The 21,010-nt window shown below is 38.6% G+C and overlaps 1 protein-coding gene and 1 long non-coding RNA gene across 4 annotated transcripts in view; one reads left to right on the forward strand and one right to left on the reverse strand.

The window, feature by feature from the left end:
• The window catches only part of LOC122674775, a 65,011-nt gene extending 47,206 nt beyond the window's left edge, over positions 1-17,805 (forward strand). The window contains exon 5 of the long non-coding RNA XR_006335032.1: positions 17,764-17,805. This is a non-coding gene — a long non-coding RNA (uncharacterized LOC122674775). The remainder of the gene's footprint in view (positions 1-17,763) is intronic.
• Positions 1-21,010, reverse strand: part of NPSR1 (neuropeptide S receptor 1) — a 146,944-nt gene that overhangs the window by 25,357 nt on the left and 100,577 nt on the right. For 2 of the 3 annotated variants that reach the window (XM_043873323.1, XM_043873325.1), the window contains exons 3-5: positions 18,625-18,728; positions 11,614-11,707; positions 6,444-6,645 (exon numbers count right to left, since the gene is read on the reverse strand). In XM_043873323.1, the coding sequence (XP_043729258.1) occupies positions 6,444-6,645; positions 11,614-11,707; positions 18,625-18,728 (400 nt within the window). The remainder of the gene's footprint in view (positions 1-6,443; positions 6,646-11,613; positions 11,708-18,624; positions 18,729-21,010) is intronic. The other variant, XM_043873326.1, reaches the window with a different exon arrangement.

The following is a 21,010-nucleotide window of genomic DNA, read 5'->3' on the forward strand; positions in this document are numbered from 1 at the left end:
TGTACATATGTATATGCTGGTATGTGAATTGAATTGGAAGGGTGTATAACAAGATCTTAACACTGCTGCTTCTGAGAAGGGAAACAGGGGAAGGAAGATTTTTATTTTTCATTTCATACTGTTTTGTTTGCTTAAAATGGGGAAATCTTTCCAAAAGCTCTTCGAAAGATACTGCCTCACATTTCGTTGCCTAGAATTATATCTGAAGCATTCACATGCTAAGGGGAGGGGTTGCCATGAGCAGCTTAGAGTAGAATGGATATGGGGAATTCAAATATAAGCATCTACCATAACCTAGCAGGCTAGTAATGATGGCTCTTTCAAAAGACCTAACTCTTGCCATCCCTCAGACAATATACTTTGGCCTTGAACACCTCGTGCCATGGACAGTGCTGGCTAGGACCTTGGGCCCTTTTATCTACCATGACCTTGTAGTCCACAGACCTGTACTGACCTCTGCATGGGGCTTTACCCACAACATGACCCCCTTTACCCAAACAAAATAAATGGATTTTTTTTCGCATAATATAAATCAGTGCTCCATGACCAATGTGCATTTTTCCACTTATTGTTTTGCAGTTGTCAGCTATGGGTCTTTTATGCCTCTACCTTCATCTCCTACAATAAAAATGATAGGAGAATGAGAAATCAATTAGGTAGCAAGAAGATAACCATAGCTAAAGTAAATCAATTATAGTAGGACTAAAAACCTTTCCCAGCAACAGTCAGACAAGTCAAGTAAATTTTGAAACAACAGGAGTTCTGGTGACCCAGAAAAACAATGCATTGCCTTTATTGTCAGTCACTGTGGTTTCAGGTCATCGGAGCCTGATTTAATTAGTGATGGAACAGCTAAATCTTTATCCACACACAGCTCTCAGGAGAGTTTGCCACTGACAGTATGACTCCTTCCTTCCTCTTTCCCTTTCTCTCTGCTTTTCTTCCTCTCTCTCTCTTCTTTCCTTTCACATGTATTTATGGAGTATCTGCCATATGCCAGAAACTGATCTAGGCATTAAATAACCAGAAATTTCCATACTAGATGTGTGTGTGTGTGTGTGTGTGTGTGTGTGTGTGTGTGTGTGTATGAGAGAGAGAGAGAGAGAGAGATGGAGTGATATAATACTTCTGTCTAATTGAGAAAGTTCAGCAGTCAGGTCTGCATTGTTTATTTAATCTAACATTTACAAAGTGTTCATTATGTGCTGAGTTTGGAGTCTAGAGATTGAGACAAGAGTCACATGCTCAAGAGATACAATTGCAGAAGCAGGCAATGACACTCCCATGAAGCCTTAATGGCAGCTTGGACAAGTTGAGGTCGGATGTGGCCTAGGATTGGCAGAGACAGCTCCATCAGTCTTTGAAATAAAACAGAAAGAATGTGAATCATTTTGCCAGAAGTGAGGCACAGTGAGTCTGGAGGAGTGCCCAGACATAAGGAATGATGTGCACAAAGGCCCAGGGATGAGAGGAGTGTGGGGTGTTCAGCTGGCTTGTTCTGGCTGGAGTAGTGGGTGCAGGGAGTGTGTGAGCAGCTTCCCCAGGAACAGCCTTAGAATCTAAAAAAGGCATAGATCTTGTCTTAGCAGATATTAAATGTATATAAAGCTACAGTCATTAAAACAACGTAGTATTAGTAGCAGAAAAACCACTAATTTAATTATTTGTGTGGTCTCTCCTTTTCTTAATTGTGTCAGTCTCTACTAACTGGAAACAAAATGAAAGCATATTCAACCACACTGTGGATGTTATGTATGCATTATATTTTATATTCCTAGAGACTTTTTAATGAGAAGGGGGTACCTTCAGAAGGTAGTACTTTTTAATCAGGGCCATGTAATTTCCTCTTCCGCTTGGACATTTTTGATTGATTTCTTTTCTATTTAAAAAATTTTACTTTTTAAAAATTTTGTTGAAGTGTGTTGATTTATAGTGTGTTGATTTCTGCTGTACAGAAAAGTGCTTCAGTTATACATATACTCTTTTTCATATTATTTTCCATAATGGTTTATTACAGGATATTGTATATAGCTCCCTGTGCTATATGGTAGGATCTTGTTGTTTATCCATATGTGTAATAGTTTGCATCTGCTAATCCGAAACTCTCCATTGATTTCTTTTGCTGTATAAACTTTTGAAGGATTATGATTGTATTTTATTAAATTGTTTTTTAAGAAAGTTTGTAAAAAATTTCACTCTCTGCCTCCCACTGTGTCCCTTACTCCCAAGTCTTTTTAAAAATGTTGCCAGTTTGATATGAGAAAAATGCTATTAAGCATATTTTCATGTGAGAAAAAGGAAAACATATTCAAAATGAAGAACCAAATGAAGAACTTGGGAAATATTTATAATATATTAAAGAAGAAAAAGGTTATTGTATTAAGGTTTCTCTAAAGATAAAGAATAGAGAAAACAAAAACAAAGTGAAGAGACTAGAAAGCTCCTAAACAGTAAGAACATTTATAATATAAATATGCATATGATAGAATTACCATTTCATACCATATAGAAAAGGTAAATTATTCAGTAAGTAATGTTGGAGTGAATGACCCAGCATTAAAAAAAAACAAATTTAACTTAGATTTCTAATTTATATTACATAAAAATCAAGTAAAACCTCAAAATCAGACATCACAATAAAATAAAACAATTTTAAAGTGATATTTTTAACATGCTCCCAAAACTGAAATTATTTTCAAATAAGTAAAATAATAAATCATTTAAAAGTTAAATTAAAATATAGGTAAGTTTGTGAAATGAACTTATTCTTTCCTAAGAGAGAATAGAAATAAAAAATGTCAAGTGTGAGTGGATGTGAATAAACTAAAATGTAAAATGTTTATATATTACAGAAAAGCCATTTACATTTCATTCATTTTTTCATATGCATCTATATAAACTTTTGCCAAGTACTTTCCTATGATTCTTTTTTCAAACTGACTCATATGACTTTCTAATTTTAGTTATTCATAATTTCTCTCCTCTTGATTATGTCAGTCTTATTAACTGAAAGCAAAATAAAATATTCAAAATGAAAAGGCAAACTAGGGACAAACTAGGGAAATATCCTAATCATATAAAAACAGGGGAAGTTTTTATATAAAAATATCCCTAAAGAGTGAGAATAAGATAAATGGAGAAAAAGAATATGAATAGGTAAGTTACTTAAAAAACAGAAATAGGTCTTCCCTGGTAGCTCAGTGGTAAAGAATCTGCCTGCCAATGCAGGAGACATGGGTTCGATCCCTGACCTGGGAAGATCCCACATGCTGCTGAGCAGCTAAGCCCGTGTGCTGCAACTGAGGAGCCAGTGCTCCAGAGCCCGGGAGCACAGCCAGGGAGCCCACGTGCCCCAGCTGCAGTCGGCCGCCGCCGAGAGGCCGTGCTCCTCAGCAGGAGGATCCACCGCGGTGAGAAGCCCACGGACCCAGCCAGAGAGTAGCTCCTGCGGTGCGGCAGCTAGACAGAGCCTGCGCTCAGCAGCGAAGACCCAACACAGCCGGAAAGAAATGAATAAATAAAAAGCAAACAAAGATAATAATGAACACATAAAATGTGTTTGCCTTCATGTATCACCGCCTTGTCATGGCAAAGGGGCTTGTGTAACTCAATGAAGTGGTATTCAGTATGTTCACCCTCATTTGTGATGAAAGAAATGCAAATTAAAACAACAACCACATATATATATATATTTTGCAACCATTTTGGTGAGAATATACATTTATATGTATATATATATGTATATAAATGTATCATGCATGAGGGACAATAAAGCATGAGACATGGTTAATAAAACTAGTGAACACTTGAGTTGTTTCTTTCTTCTACTCGGTCTTGGAATTAAGAGTTTAAACTTATCTGAAAGAGTCACTAGCAACAGAATCAAGCTCAGGGTGCCAAAGTGTGGTTAAGAAAAAAAGAAAACAGTAAAAAAGAGTTGCTCTTTACCTCTGAGACAGATGAAATTATAGCAACTTATCCCTCAAACTAGTTGGAAAACAAATGCCTCACAAAACTTCATTCGTGCCTGGTCCTCATTCAAGAACAGGTGACTTGTTCTGGTGCATCCTCCCAGAGAGAAGCTCTTTCTCCCTCAGAAGGCTGACCACAAGAGGCAGAAGAGGGAAGATAATGATTGAGTAGGTAGGAAACGCTTCAGGGGAGCTAAAGTACAGAGCAAGGTCACTCTGCATTTTCATGGTTCTGCCCTGGCTGGAAGCAAGCATCAAGGAGCAGGATTTACTGATGCCTTTGTTTGACAAGGGCTGAGTGAAAAGGACTTTTGAAATCACCCGCTTTAATCATTAAGTTAGACTTTGTGTTTTCCAAGGACACTACAAAAATGCACAAGCTGGACTGTAGGCAAGTTGGAGAAGTTGTAGGCAGCTTGAATGAATGGGGGAAATTTCAGACCATGAAAGCCCTGACTGAGAGATCTGGCCAGACAGCATGTTGTGAGCCTGAGCTTCAGGGTTGCTGAAGGTTGCTTCAGGTTGCTGAAGGTTGCTTCAAGGTTGCTGTTCCACCCTGTGGAACAGGGGTTTTGACTGATTTCAGGAGCTGATGGGAAATCAATCAGGAGAGAAGCAGGGATATTCATTGCTGCTGAAATCAATGTGTCAGTTGCCTGTGACGATATGATTCGCTTCCTTCCAAATACTTTCTTGCCATTGCAGCTGGCCTCTTTCTGTGCTTCTTTTAACATGGCTGTTACCTAGTTTTGATCGACTGTCTAAATAACTTTCATCTTCCCTTCCAGCTTCCTCCCAGATTCAGCTTGGTGAAGTGACCACTAAGTTGAAATACAGTATAGATGTTAACTTGTGGATTCAGCAGAGATGACTGGACAATATCCAATCTCAGAAAGGCTGAGAGGCTGACCGTGGGAATCACTCTGCTCCTGTCTACCTTTGATGGAAAGCAAGTCATTTCATTTCTTTTAGCTCTAGGTTTACTTGTGAAAAGTTTAGGGGCTGGACTGTGTGATGGATAACATTTTTCCAGCTTTAGCATCTTATGAGACAAAGATGAACAAAGAGCAAGAACAAGTAATTCCTGTAACATCAGAAAACACTTGAAAATACCCAATCGCTTAATCCAAGAAATGCATATGGAAACAATGAGATACTTTTTTAAACCTTTGTGATCAGCAAAGATTTAATAAAGAAATGATATCACCTTTCTCTGGGTCAGGGGAAGAAAAATCAGAGCTCTTGTTTGCTGTTGGCAGGAATACACATTTTTTATAGGGCAGGTTATGAATATGCATCAAAAGTCTTAAAATGAACATCATCTATGATCTAGCAATTCCATTAGAATGAGTTCTGAGGAAATAATCAGGGACTCATGAATAATTTTAAGTACCAAGATTTTTATCACAGTGTTATTTATACTATTAATATTGAAACACAAAGGCTGATCTTCATTTGCCCAGGACTACTTATGTGGCACTTGATAGTAGACTTGGGAACACTCAAGAGGTGCAGAATCAGCAAGTTCCATGTTTGACTTAACAAGCCAGTTATCTCCCTGCTGTTCCCAATCCCGCCAGCCTGTGCTGAGCCACCCTTTCAGAGAGGATCCTGTGATGTGATAAGGGAGGCCGTGCCTTGTCCAGGAGGTTGTGATCTTCTCTCCTGAAAGACCATCTTTGGCCCACCATTGGCTGCAGGGCAAAGGGAACATCCTACAGCTTGTTTGCTAAGGCCCTTCACGGTGAGCCTCACCCCATCCAGAAAGAGTTTATCGCCAACTTCTCTTCCATTGGCACTGCCTGCCTGTCCTTTCCAGTCACCATATGCACCCTTATCCCCAGTCCCCAGGTAACCTGTTCTCCCTACCTTCCCCTTCTCCTATCTGAAGGCTTCCCTCCTTTAAAGGATGCTTCCAAGAAGTGCTCCCTGCCATTGTTTGACTTCATAGAATACACATGCTAGCATATTTTTGTGTGTACTGTGTTTTCATTTTTTTCAGTTTTGTTTCAAGTTTGTCTGTCTTTTCAATTATAAGGTTTCTGAAACTGGTACTAGGTCTTATATTTGAAAAGTTGCATGATACAGGAGAGAGAACAGGATATGAAATCGGACAAACCTGGCGTTAAGTCCCATGTTATGTTGAATAAGTTACTTGACTTCTTTGTGCTTGAGTTTTGTCATTTATAAAATGGGGATAAGAGTAGTCATTTCATAGAGTTGTGTTGGATGGGCTAATTGTTAGCCCCTTTTCACAAGGCCTGCCTCATAGCACATAATCAGAAAATGTTCCCTCCTCCTCATTCCACTTTGGAGGAGTTGAGCTTAGCATATGGTAGCTTTACATAAGATCTTGTCTCCTAGCCAGTTCCCCAAAGGACACTAGGAGCAACGAGTGCCCTGGAAGGAAAGAGAACAGCAGCTGGTGAACTGGGAAGGCCCCTGTGTGTGTCTGGCCAGCTGGCCTCTTACCTGATGATTGTCAGGGGGATGAAATACACCAGGAAGGCCACGATGGTCATGTACGGGGTCCAGTAGGAGTCGTCGGGCCACAGGGCCCAGCACTGCACTTCACCGTTGGAGAGTTTCCTTTTCCCAAATATGATAAGGGTAGGAATGGAGAACAGGAAAGAGAGGCTCCAGGCAATTGTGATGAGGACCTTGGCCTGCTTTTCTGCTCAAAGAAAAGAGAGGGATGCCTGGGCATCTGGAAACAGCCTCTGGGAGCACACTTGGTGTCTGGTGTGGAAAACGATCATGGTGGGAGAGGCATTCTAGAACTCTCAGAGCCTCAGTTTCCTCATGTATAAAATGGGGGTAATAGGACCTGCATCTAGGGCTGATGCAAGGATTAAAGGGAGAATTTAATCACAGAAGCTAGAGCACTGCTTGGCCCAGTCTCTCCTTCTCTTCTTCTTCTCTGATTTACCTGTTTGACTGGAGATGCTGACGCGTTCCTACAGTACTATGGAGCTCACTTTGTATCATGGACTTTTGATAGGTTGCTGTGCAAATGCTTGTCTCTGGTGCCTTGCTCATCCTGAAAGGCAGAGATGGGGCCTTTGATCTGGTTGTTATTCTTCTCACGTACCTAGCCACATGAAGCATTGTGACAGTGTTTCAAAGCTGTTTGGCAAATGTTCCATAGCCTTCTTTTGTTTGAAGGAACAAGGGAGGAGTGGTAAGGCAGAGAAAGAGCAGTGGACTTGGTTCTGGAGAGCAGAGTTCTTTCAACCAAGCCCTGAAGTCTGGTAGCTCTGACCGCACACACTAGATCTGGGCTCTTTCAGATGTGATGTTTTGACCTTGGACAAACCACTCAGTCTCAAACTGAGTTCTTGAAAGTGGAATTAAAAAAAAAAAAAAAACACTCTGCTCATCTAACCATGATGGGGTCGGATGGAGACAATTAATACACATGAGAGTGTTCTTTTGAAACGGTTTTTATGATGCTTTCTGTTAAGCTGGTGTTGAAGCTCTTCATCTGCATCCCCACTGTAGCTGTGCCGTCTGTGCTGACTGACCCTGGTGGGCCCCTTCATCCAGGGACAGGACACCTCCCTCCACCTCCCAACTTTCAAATTGGAAAGCCAGTTCATGTCTCGGGGTGGGGGAGGGAAATGTAGAGTCAGGAGGTATTGTAGAGAGGTGAGTAAGGTGTGATCAGGAAGACTCTAAGAAGTGAGAACAATTCTAGAAGAAACTAGGGACTCTATTAGAATCTCGAATCCCAAATATTTGGGAGAATAATATCTGGGACTCTGTTCTTGCTGAACTGTCACTCTGAAAAGAGTTATTGGAAAGATTTGGAAAACAGATATAACTGGCAGACTGAACAAGCAGGAACCGTGGGGTAGAATTATAATACAGTCTTTTTAGATCTTCCCATCATTCCTTTCTCCCTTGCTTTTCACTTTTCTTCTTTCCTTAGCTGTTTGTAAAGCCCCCTCCGATAACCCCTTTGCCTCTTGCATTTCTTTTTCTTTGGGATAGTTTTGTTCGCTGCCTCCTGTACAATATTACAAACCCCTGACCATAGTTCTTCAGGCACTCTGTTTACTAGATCTAATCCCTTGAATCTATTTGTCAGCTCCACTGTGTATTCATAGGGGGTTTGATTTAAGTCATACTTGACTGGCCTAGTGGTTTTCCCCACTTTCTTTAGTTTAAAGCCTGAATTTTGCTATCAGGAGCTGATGATCTGAGCCACAGTCAGCTCCACATCTTGCTTTTACTAACTGTACACAGCTTCTCCATCTTCACCTACAAAGAAGGTGCATGTAACCAGAGACCCAGTAGCGGTGGGGACTCTCCTGCACCTGCTTGAAAACTCAGGAAAGCTCTTTGATATCAATGACTTTAAGTAGTAAACAGTTATAATTAACAGTTTTATATTTTAATATCTGGCACTATATATATCTCTTTATTATTGGTTGATGCTTTCCTGAATATTCTCACATTTAATTTTACTAAAGAGCTTTAAAATTGATGACTCCTCTGGAGTTGCTGGCTAAGGAAACTGCTGCTTAAGTAAAAAGCGGTAAAATGTGTTCACGCCCCCATTTCTGCTCTCCTTCCATTGGTCTTGTTGCCGTTGCCATGTGCTCACTCAGTCGTGGGAGAGTCCCGTCTCTGTGCTGCTCTGTGGGGACTCTCCTTCTGCCTGCCTTCTCCATCCTGCCCCCCACCCCCTATATTCCAACAAGCTGGAGCACCAAGATGGCTCCAGCACACAGTTCCCTCCACCCTGTTCCACCAACTACCTCATCCTATAACCGTGAGGATCTTTTCATCTTCCTGCAAGGCCGTGCAGCTTTCCTAGAGGGCTTGGCATCCATGTTATGTTTAATCTGATCCCCATGTGCTGGGAATTCCTTGAAGTTTCTAGTCTTTGGATGGCATCTTTCCTCGGCTCCCTTCCTGGCTGCAAGTGTCCTCCTATTTGTATGCTTCTTCCATGACTTCAGTTGGATTTGGGCGGAGGAAGGGAAAGTGGCTAATTTCTGTTTCCAAGCTTGCATCTCTCCCCGAAGTTATTAGAGATGATTATTTTCCAAGTGCCCTACATGAAGCCTCTATTAATTTTATAGTGAGGAAATAAATTGCTTTCCATATTTTAAAGAGCACTATAATATTCATTGCTGTCTTTCCTGTAATTTAGGGACCAATCCATAATATTGGGCAGTATCTCCCAGAACCAGTCGTATTTTCCATAACCTAAATAGTTGATTTGTTTCTTAGCTAATGAATATGGTTAGACATGTAACTCACCATGTTTCCCCCTTGGCTATGGATCCCAAAGCCTCTACCTCTAGCAAATGTCCTGGGACACCCCTCACACGTTTTCTTATACTTATCTTTTCTTTTCTCCAACTTCTTCATCTTGAAATACTCTGGTATAGAAGTCTTTTTGTACATTGTCTGCAATCCTCCCCAGAGCTTGCTGGGTGTTAATAAGTAGATGGATGAGTAAATGTATCATACTTTTGCATACACATATCGTAAAATGTCTCTCCCATTTACCCCGTTTCCTCCCCTACTTCCTTCTTTGCCATAATCATTAGACCATAACAGTGTCCAGAAAGCTTAGTTCAGATTGCACCCCTTCACACACACACTTACATGTAACCTACAAAAAGCCTTAGAAATAGATATCAATTTTATCTTAAAATTAGTTTCACATCACACTGATGTGTTGCTGGTATAAAAATTACCTAATGGCATGTGAGTTCCTGTGGTCACTATGGAGATTCCAACTCCCATCCCCAGAGGTAAGTACTAGTTGGTATGCATTTTTGTGGGCAATTGTTTATTATTCTGAGACCTCCCTATTTCTTGCATTCTTTCCTGCTCTTCTCTCTCTCTACACAATATCTAGTGTTCTTTTGAGTTTTTCTTTATATTATTGTTATACCATATACACACTGCATGTATATTGTTTTTATTACTCAAAATATGATACAGACATTTTCATAGTGATGCATATCTCTCTCCATGGCTGTCCTACCTCCTTTGAGAGACAGGATATATAGTAATTGAGTGCACCTGAGCTGAACCCAGACCATCTGGGTTCAAATCCTGCCCCTACAACTACTAACTGTGATCTTGGGCAAACTTCTTTAACTCTTTGAATTGCAACTGCCCAGACTAAGATGCAAATAATAATGGAACCCATATCACAGAGCTATTGTGAGGATTAAAGTATTTAACATATACAAAGAACTTAGAATCATGACTAGTACATAGTATACAATCAATGAACCTAAGCTATTACAACTTCTACATAGGGTGCTAGCCATTCCTCCACTGAGGGACACCAAGGTGAGCATTGAATTCCTGATATTCTGAGTAATGCTACAATACACAACACATGTGTATATATGCACACGTGTCAGCATTTGTCCAGAGAAGATATCAAGAAGTAGAACTTCTATATCAAAGGGCTGCACATTTTATATTTTAATTAGGTATTGCTACGTTGCCATCCAAAGTATCTTTGTCAGTACTGCCTGATGTATTTAATAGTATCTGATGACATTATTGCTACTTATTCTAAAGTTCTGCTTGCTCTATTAATTTTATTTCCTTAGGTCTAAATTCTGCAGAATGGTATTTTAAACATATTATCTATTTTGTACAGTTTGGCTTTTGTCACACTTTTTCATGATGTTTGACTGCACCTCATTTTTGTAGACAAGATTTCATGTTAGGTTCTTCATTTTATCAGTTTCATAGCCTGCTTGGAAAAGTGAAGTACTTTGGATTCTTATTTGCTTTTGGAGGTCAGAGATGTAAGTGGCCTCCGCCTGTGGGCAGAGCAATGGACAATGGATACTTAGTCCTATGACTAGGTATCCACCATCCCTCCAAGGTGTCATTGCTCCCCAGGGCCCCACCCTGACTCTTGAAATCCAGTGTCCCCACTACTTGGAAGCAGAGATGTTCATCCTTGCTGCACATCTGGGAAGGGGAAGCACAGCAGGAAGGGAGATGTGCTGTGATAGAAGGTCCTCATTGTACTCCAAGAAGCACCCTGCCAGTTTCCTCGAGTCCGTCTTGCTCCAGGCTATTCCACAATCTATTTAGGAAGATCTCTGCCTCATTGCTGTAGCATCATCTGTGTGTACTATGGGTTGTGTGCCTTCAGCCTTCCCCCTGACCTGTCTGCTTCCTTCTTTCAGGGATTCTTCACTATCTCTGGATCAAAGAGGGTTTTCCTTGTTTCCATTATAATTATCAATTTGAAACATTTTCCCAGTTATTTCCATGGTTTTGGGGTAAGGAAGGTAAAATGCTTCTTTATGGAAAATAAGCAAGTTGAAGTGGGAGTGTTCCTTAGTTTGGATAGTTATGTGTGATAACGCTACTCTAAAAAAAAGCTAGAAGCACCAGTGTCAAGGTAAATGGTCACGAGTGGGCTCAGCAAAGCATCTTTCCACACAGCTCTTGGCCATCCAGGCCAACTGTCAGCATTTTCCCAGGCAGCCAAGTTTCTTTTCTATGTCTTTTTCGACAGTCAGGCTCAAGAAGTGGGGAAGGAAGGGGAAGAAGAGGAGAAAGGGAGAGGAAAAGAGCCATTACTAAGAGGATAATGTTAGCAAAACCCCTCACCCAAGGATAGTACTTGGTTGAGCCTGCTCACCTCCTTGCAGGAACTTCATGGGGTGGACGATGGCATGGTATCTGTCTATGCTGAGGGACACCAGGACGTAGGTAGAGGCATAGAGCAGCACAACCTGAAGACAGAAGTGCGAGGAGGTGAGTGGTTTCATAACGGTGAGGAAACGCACGTCCTGGGAAGAAGAGCGTTTTGTGCTATTTAGAAACCTAGGCACCAAACCAAGGGCTGGATGAGGTTTGGAGTATGGACAGGAATGCTGACTCCCGCCCAGGCAGAAGATGGCTCTTCTTGGTGCTGGACTTTGCACGCCTGGCTCTGACAGGCGAGTGCCTCCAGTTCTCACTTGCTCACTCTCTCACTTGGCTTCTTGGAGACTCCACATTTCTCCAAGGATCAGTCCCCCTTGACATTTGCACGGTACATTTGTTTGTAATTGACTTTTAAAGCTAAACTAATTTTCTTTGCTACAGTTGACATTCCAGAATAATTAGAAACAAATGTTCATTTGCCTTTTATCAACATGAGTTGTTGAAAGATGATAGGAGGGATTTGGCTTTAAGGGGCCCGGGTGCTGTTTTGAATCATTTATCACCATCTGGGCTGACACTCTTAGAGCTCCCCTTCTTCATCCACTTCTGCAGCAGAGCTGCCCACTAGGGTCAGCCTTTGGGTCCCCTCTTCTGCCTTCCCACCCTCTTTCATTAAGCTTACCCATGTCCTTTAATTATCCTGTGTACAGTGGTATTTGCATACTTTGCAGAGAAGAAAATTTTGATTTAAGAGGTTAATATCTCTTCTGTGAAGAGCATACTCAAAAGGTAATTAAATGAAATATATCTGAAAGGATTATCAAGATGCAAAATTTTCCAATAACTTTGAGCCTCATTTCTACCAGGACTCTAGCCGTATCACTGCTTTGTAAATTTTGGGTCAAATTCATAGTGAGTAGAAAGTAATTCGAAGACTGAAGTCTAAGGGTGAGTGTATGAATTTCTTCTAAGATGAAATAGGAATAACATGACTTTTTAAATAACCTTTGTCTGAATTTGTACCTTTGTTAATTCCCTGCCTCAGAAAAATAATCAGCTACATCAATGTTCTTTATTATTTTTATTTCTGTAACACTGCCACATATACATCCCAGCATCTGTGTTGCAGATGGTGCCATGGAGAGGGTGTTCTGAAAACTGACCAGAGATTGAAGCCTGCCCTAAGGGATATAAGAAGAAAGTCTCATCTTGCTAAGAAGCTGATGAGTGATCAGAGAGAAAAATGGCATACAGTTTTTACAACAACGACAAAAATAAGACGATTATCTCCTTAGAGAAAACTGGGATTTCTTTGTGGGGTCCATGGATTCAGAATTGTTAATGCTGGCCACATTGAGTTGAGAAGGATAGGAAAGAGAACTCTCAATGGGATAACTGCGTGGGTTAGAATGTTGTGACGAGACAGTCATGAGAATTGTGGCATCTGCGGCTGTGCTGATGAGATGACTGGCTCACACAAATTCAGGACCTAGGGCAGGAGGAAAGGTCGCAACAGACTAGCCAGAGAAGCAGGATGATTAATAAAAAGATACCTACTTTTGAGACATGGTCAGAAAGAATATTTAACTTCAGGAGTCTTCAAACATCTAGACAGGGTTTTTTTTTTTTTTTAAATGTTAAAGATTATCTGAAAGAAATACACCTCAAATTGTCATGCCTCCTCTCCACAAAAATAAGTGCCAGAAAATAGAACAAAAACATTAATGAGTTTTGAAAGAAAAATTGTGATTCAAAAATTTGGTAAATATTTTTGTACCAAGGCACAGAATAATTTTCTTACATATAAGTAGAAGGAAAACATCACCTACTTTTGGAAAAAATCTTTCTTGAAGAAACATTTATGCTGACTGAGAATTGTCTTGAAATTAAGTACTCAAGAAGAGGAAAGGGGATAGAATACTAAAGCCATAGTAAGCAATGAGTGAGAAAAACACAAAATGTTTATAAAATAGCTATGAAATATAATTACATTATATTTCAGAGAAAATTTGGTGAGTTGGATGAGGGCAGAAAGTAGAAGGACAGCAATTTTCTGTTTAGATATTTTAGATATCAAATTTCTATTTAGATATTTTAGACATCTTTTTTGTTGTTTTTACTTTGATAGAGATGTATTGCACTTTAAAGATAAGCTATGATAGAGTAAAATAGAAATAGAGAAAAAAAGATTTATTTGAGTCCTATGGCCACCATAACAAATTACCACAAACACTGTGGCTTAAACCAACATAAATTTATTCTTTTATATTTCTGGAGACCAGAAGTCAGAATCAGTTGTACTGAGTCAAAATCAAGGTGTTGGTAGCCTCCCTCTCGAGGCTCTGGGAGAGAATTTTTCCCTAGTCTTTTCCAGCTTTAGGTGCCTACCAGAGTTCTTTGAATTGTGGTCACACCAATACCATCTCTAAGCCCATGGTTACAGTGCCTCTTCTGTCTGTGTGTTGAATCTTCCTCTGCCTGCCTCTTACAAGGATGTGTATGTTTGCCTTAGGGCTCAATAGTAATAATTATTGAGATAATTCAGAATAGTCTTCTCATTTCAAAATCATTAACTTAATCACATCTGCAAAGTCTTTTTTTGCCATATAAGGTAACATACATAGGTTTCATGTATTAGGATTTAGAAATATTTGGGGGGTCATTTTTCAGCCTACCACAATTATAACCAAATATATAGAAAGGGAAAAAATGAGTGAATAAAAAATTAACACAGAAAGATTAAAATGATATGATTGAAATAGTACCAAACACTATTTGTCAAAAAAATGAATGGCTTGAGCTCCTCCACTGAAACAAAGTCTGTTTACACAACTCTTCCCCAAATCCAGCTGTATACTATTTAGAAGAGAAACTTCTAAAACCAAAAGATTATCAAAGTTTAAAAATAGAGTGATGGCCAATGGTATAGTGAGCAACTGAAAACTATAAGAAAGCATTCATTGCAATAGTACTATTAGACAAGTTAAATTCAAAGCAATTAGTACTACATGGATTGAAGGGATCATTTATATAATATAGATACAATACCACAATGGTAACAGAATATCACTAAACCTAAATGTAACAATAGTGTAACACTAAATATATATAACTAAAATGTTCGAAGTTCTACAGAGGAAACAAGTACAGTAATACATAGGTAGAAATAATTAAACAAACTCTAAGAATGATACACATTATTATAAAATATCTAAGCAGTATTTCAAAAATTAATCATAAACTAAGCTATCAAGGAAAAAAACCCTCAATATATTCAAAAAAGTGGAATTTATACAATTCACAAATTTAAAACAACAAGCAATGAAAGCTGAAATTAGTATCATAGATTTTTTTAAACACCACTTGGAAATTTAAACAGCCTTATAATTAACTTGAGTCAAGAAGGAAATTAAAGTACAATTATAGTCAATTCATAAATGTCAACAATGAAAATTCTACACATCAACAACATATGGGATACCATTTGGAGAACAGATGGAAGCTTCAGGACATATGTCTAAATTCTCACTATCCCACCCTCAATTCTGACAAAAATGACCTAGGAAATATAAAACCAAAAAAAAAAAAAAAAAAATCTTGTAGAAAAGTGAGACTTAAATGCAGAAAACTTAAATTTTTTTTATTTAGAAAAATGCCAGATTGGATTCATTTAAAGTAGAATCTCTGGACTGACTTTAAAAAAATCAATATACTTTATCTTTTAGAACAATTTTAGTTTTACAGAAAAAATTGAGCAGATAAGACAAAGAGTACCCATATTAGCCACCCCCCACATACACTTTCTCTTCTTATTAAACTTTACATTAGTGTGGTCAATTTTTTAAAATTCACAAACTGATATTGATGGATTATGATAACTGAAGTCCGTGGCTTATATTGAGATTCACTATTTGTGTTGTACAGTTCCATGGGTTTTGATAAATGCATAATGCCATGTATCCTTTATTACAGTGTTATACAGAAGAGATTTACTGTCCTAAAAATCCCTTGTGCCTTATCTATTTAATCTCTCCAAATCACTGGCAACCACTGATCTTTTTACTGTCTGCACAGTTTTGCCTTTTCCAATGTCATGTAGTTATAATCACACAAACATAGTCTTTTTAGACTTGCTTCTTTCACTTAGCAATGTGCTCTTAAGATTGCTCCATGACTTTTCATGGCTTGATAGCTCATTTGGGTTTATTTATCCATTCAGCTTCTGAGGAGTATCTTGCTTTCAGTTTCTGGCAATTGTGAATAAAACTGCTATAAACATTCTTGTGCAGACTTTCATGTGGATATAAGTTGTCAACTCAATTGATTAAATACCTAGGAGCACAATTGCTATATCGTATGGTAAGAGTATGTTCAAGTTTATAAGAAATTGCCAAACTGTCTTCTAAAGTGTGCCATTTTCCATTTCCACAAAAGATGAATGAGACCTCCCATAGCTACATATTCTCAGTCCCATTTCGTATCATCAGTTTAAAAAAATTTTTTTAGCCATTCTAATAGGTGTGTAGTAGAATCTCAATGTTTTAATTTGGAATTTCCTAATGCCTAAGTAATGAACGTTGAAATTCTTTCTATATGCTTGCTTGTCATCTGTAGATCTTCTTTGGTGAAGTATCTGTTCAGGTCTTTTGACCACTTTGATGAGGGTTGTTTATTTTCTTATTGTTATTTGAGGATTTCTTTGTTTCTTTGACTTCCCTGGTGGCTCAGACGGTAAAGCATCTGCCTAAAATGTGGGATACCCGGGTTCAATCCCTGGGTCAGGAAGATCTCCTAGAGAAGGAAGTGGCAACCCACTCCAGTATTCTTGCCTGGAAAATCCCATGGACAGAGGAATTGGTAGGCTACAATCCATGGGATCGCAAAGAGTTGGACACGACTGAGCAACTTCACTTTCTTTCTTTCACTTTTACTTCTTTATCAAATATATGTTTTTTATATTTTTCCCAATTCTGTGCCTTATTTTTCCAGTTTCTTGACAGTCTCTTTTGCAAAGAATACATTTTAAATTTTCATAAAACCTTGACTTTCAATTGTTTCTTTCATGGATTGTGCTTTTGATGTTATATCCTAAAAAAAAAACACAGAAAGACCCAAAGTCCCCTGATTTTCTCCGATGTTATTTTCTAGTAGTTTTATAGTACTGCATATTTCATTCCAATCTGTGATCCATATTGAGTTAGTTCTTGTGAAAGGTGTGAAGTCTGTGGTTGGATTCTTATTTGTTTTTGCAAATGGATATCCAGTGACTCCAGTAGCATTTCTTGAGTAGGCTATCCTTTCTCCATTGAATTGTCTTTGATCCTTTGTTAAAGATCCATTAGACTTTTTGTGTGTATCTCTTTCTGTACCCTCTATTCTGTTCCGTTGATCTATTTGTTGATTCTTTTCCAGTATCATGCTGTTTTGATTTTTGCAGCATTATAGTAATTCTTGAAATCAGATAGGGTCAATCTTCCAACCATATTCTTCTTTTTCAATGTTGCATTGACTGTTCTGTGTCTTTTACTTAAACTTTAAGGTTTGTCCATATCTATAAGATAACCTGGTGGGATTTTGATTGGAATTGCATTGAATTTATAAGTTGTACTGGCAGAATTATCATCTTGAAAATAGTGAGTCTTCCTATCTATGAACATGGAATATCTATACATTTCAAGATATTGTTTGATTTTTTTCAGAGTTTTTCCAGTTTTCCTCGTATTGATCTTTCACATGTTTTGTTAGATTTATACCTAAATATTTCATATTTTTGGTGCTAACATAAATAGTACTGTGTTTTTTAATTTTAACTTCAAATTGTTTATTGCTGGTATATGAAAAAAATCTGAACTTTTGTGTGTTCAGTTCAGTTCAGTCACTCAGTCGTGTCTGACTCTTTGCAACCCCATCGACTGCAGCACTCCAGGCCTCCCTGTCCATCACCAACTCCCAGAGCCTACTCAAACTCATATCCATTGAGCCATCTCATCCTCTGTCGTCCCCTAAACTTGTATTCTGTGACCTTGCTGGTTTTCACTTTATTTTCTATATAGACAAAGTTATTTGTGAACACAGATGTTTTTAATTTCATTTTTCTGTACCAACCTGTGTAACCTTTTTTTTTCTTGTCATTTTGAATTAGTTGGAACTTCCAGCATGATGCTGAATACGAGTGTGAGAGGAGACATCTTTGTATTATTTCCAGTCTCAAGAGGAAAGCTTCTAGCTTCCATTAAATCTGAGGTTAGTTCTAGGTTTTTTGTAGATTTTTGTTATCAAGTTGAGGAAGTTTCTCTCTATGCATAGTTTGCTGAGAGTTTTTATCACGAGTGGGTATAGAGTTTTCTCAAATGTTTTTTCTGTATCTACTGATAGGATCATATAATCTTTTCTTACCTTTTGATGTTATGAATTACATCAATTGAGTTTTGAATGTTGAACCAGCCTTGCATAGCTGGAATAAATCCCATTTGGTCGTGGTGTGTGAGGAAATAATGAGATGTCTGCAGTCTGGAGGAAGCCCCTCACCTGGCCAGGCTGGTACACTGATTTTTGACTTCCAGCCTCCAGAACTATGAGAAATAAATTGTTTATAAGCCACCTACTCTGTGAAAGTTGCTCAGTCATGTCTGACTCTTTGTGACCCCATGGACTATATAGTCCATGAAATTCTCCAGGTCAGAACGGTATTTTTACATTAGCATCCTTGGACTAAGACAGCCAGAATATGTCAAAAAGAATAATAACCCAGAAATTTTACCTAATGCTTGAACTAGGAATGCTTATATTCTTATTAGTGCTTACTTGTATTTCTTTTATATATGTATTATATAACAAACAAAAACATGAAAAATATTATAAATTTTGCTTGTCCTTTCAAACTATGAAGAAGTGAGCAATTTGTTACATCAGAGTACAGGTTTTATACTATTTTCCTTATGAAGAATCCAAGAGGTAATATTGGTGTCAGTTTGTCTCATCGTATTTGGAAGGTGCTACATACCTGCAAATAGCGGACCACGCGGCAAACCAGGTCAGGTGCCATGAAGTCTCCAGTGAATCTCCAAATGATATCTGTCAAGATGTTAACCAGTCCTGTGAAAGAATCTAACGAAAAAACATAAAAGTGGTTGATTTCAGTCTCTTTAAAATTTGCAACTATGCTACAGTAGAAATGAATTCCTGGAGCCTTTTTTTTTTTTTTTTCTGATTTATTAGGTGGCAAATGGCTTCCCTGATAGCTCAGCTGGTAAAGAATCTGCCTGCAATGTGGGAGACCTGGGTTCGATCCCTGGGTCAGGAAGATACCCTGAAGAAGGGAGAGGCTACCCACTCCAGTATTCTGGCCTGGAGAATTCCATGGACTACAGTCCATGGAGTCGCAAAGAGTCAGACACAACTGAGCAACTTTCATTTTCACTTTCAATAGAGAAAATCAAAGGCAAGGTAGGAGTTACATTTTATTATTAGTCTGTCACCACTCAGATGCAGCCACTTAGGAAGGATTTTTGTAATGACTGAAAAGAAATATTATCAGAGTTGACCTTTTAAGTCACAGAAGAGGAGATTTAAAGATGTTTAGACCGGTGCTAAACCAAGGACAGTGTGAGGACCAATATAAGGCAAAACTGAGAAAAGGCAAATATTTATTCCCATGAAGCCTTTCAAAATTTTCCTTTCTGCACCCATCATTTTACAATTGGACTTCTTGTTACCTCCCTACATGAGTTGTGGTCCTCTTCCTCACTTTCTTCTTCTTTCCTCTTTGGACAAATTCAAGTGCATGATCAATTGACTTAGTTTTTTAAACTACTGAGGAATTGAGGCCAAAATCTGAGACCAATGTTAGAGACTTTATTCTTAGTTCTATAATTGCATACTATATAAGTTGTATAGATGTCCAGAGCTATGGTGAAATATGGTGTGTGTCTAGAAGTTCCTTCTCCCCATACCTCTATGCAGATATCTCTCATTAATTATGTGATCCAGAATCATTCTCAAATCAGTGCTTCAGGGATTTTCTGCTGATCAATGGATAGGACGAGAACTTAAGACAGATTCATTGACTTAGGGCCACTTTCTTGAGACATGGGATATAACACTCTGTCAAGGACCTGAAAACCTTCTCTATCTGAATCTTCACCATTAATAAAGTCTGAGCCCTGAGTTTAGCATCAAAGCCTTCCACAATCTGGTCTTGCCTGCCCCTTGCCAAGTCCCCACTTGGCATTTTTATATTGAACATCAGTGGTCTGCCTGTTTCTTCCTTTTTGTTTCTCTATAGGTAACAACAATTAGAAGCATTGGCAAATACATAGAAACTACCAGAAAACTGTCCAAAAAGTTGGAGAAGAGAAATCTCACGGCAATTCTGGGTAGTCAGAGATGTTCTAGCTGAGAAGGTCAATTGAAAGCAGGGTCTTCAGAGTTGTGGGGTTGTGATTTGATCAGATAGGAATTTCATGAAGCTTTTACTGGCAGGAATAGACTCAAATGAGTGGAATGGACACTGAAGTTACTTGGATATGCTCTTTTGGCTTATTTATTACTTAATTTTTTTAAAAAGTAAGGGGAAAAAAACCCCACCAATCTCTAGATCTAAGTGGTTATGTGAACAATTATAATGTACTCCAGTAAAAGAAAAAAGCAATTTCCCTCTGGAGCTCAAACTTAAATAAGCCCATCTCTGGGAGGAGACTATCAATGGACTGTGCCACTGCATTTGTTATTTGCTATTAAGCAAATGCTGCTCTATCTGATCGGTAAATGCTATTTAGTTGCCTAAGTAATTGAGGACATTGCAAATAAGCCTTCCCTAAATGGCAATTAATGGGACCTTGGGAACAAAGGGCACACTTGAAAAGCTTAGTTACTTCTATGTATTACTCTTGCTTTTTAAAATCTCTTCTGTGAACAATTCTAGGAAACTGTTATACTCAGAAAAGCCAAAACAGGCTCACAGCAGTCTCTAGTGCTCCTTTGACAGATTCTTACAAACATGAAAGTGGGTTCCCAGTTGGAGCAGGATTATGGGTATTGTAGGGAGAAGTCAAAATGAGGTGACCCCTGAACTGAACCCTAAAAGTTTGGACAGGTCAGTGGAAGAGGGAGGGAAGGATGTTAACTCTGGCACAGATGACAGCATGAATGAAGTTACAGAGGTGAGACAGAGTGAGATGAGAAACTCATAACTTTTGCATATGAAACAACATCTATTTGTTGTTGCTGAAGCCTAAAACAGGTGCTTGAAAGTGGCAAGAAATGGGCCTGGAGAGTCAAGAATCCAAGGAATTTTAAGGTCTTATGTGCCGATTAAAGGAGCTTTCTTTTTTTTTTTTTTTTTTTCCATATACTGGGGGGGAAATTAAATTTTTATGTATTCAAACATG

This window comes from Cervus elaphus, chromosome 18, assembly GCF_910594005.1.
Source record: "Cervus elaphus chromosome 18, mCerEla1.1, whole genome shotgun sequence".
Taxonomy (NCBI): domain Eukaryota; kingdom Metazoa; phylum Chordata; class Mammalia; order Artiodactyla; family Cervidae; genus Cervus; species Cervus elaphus.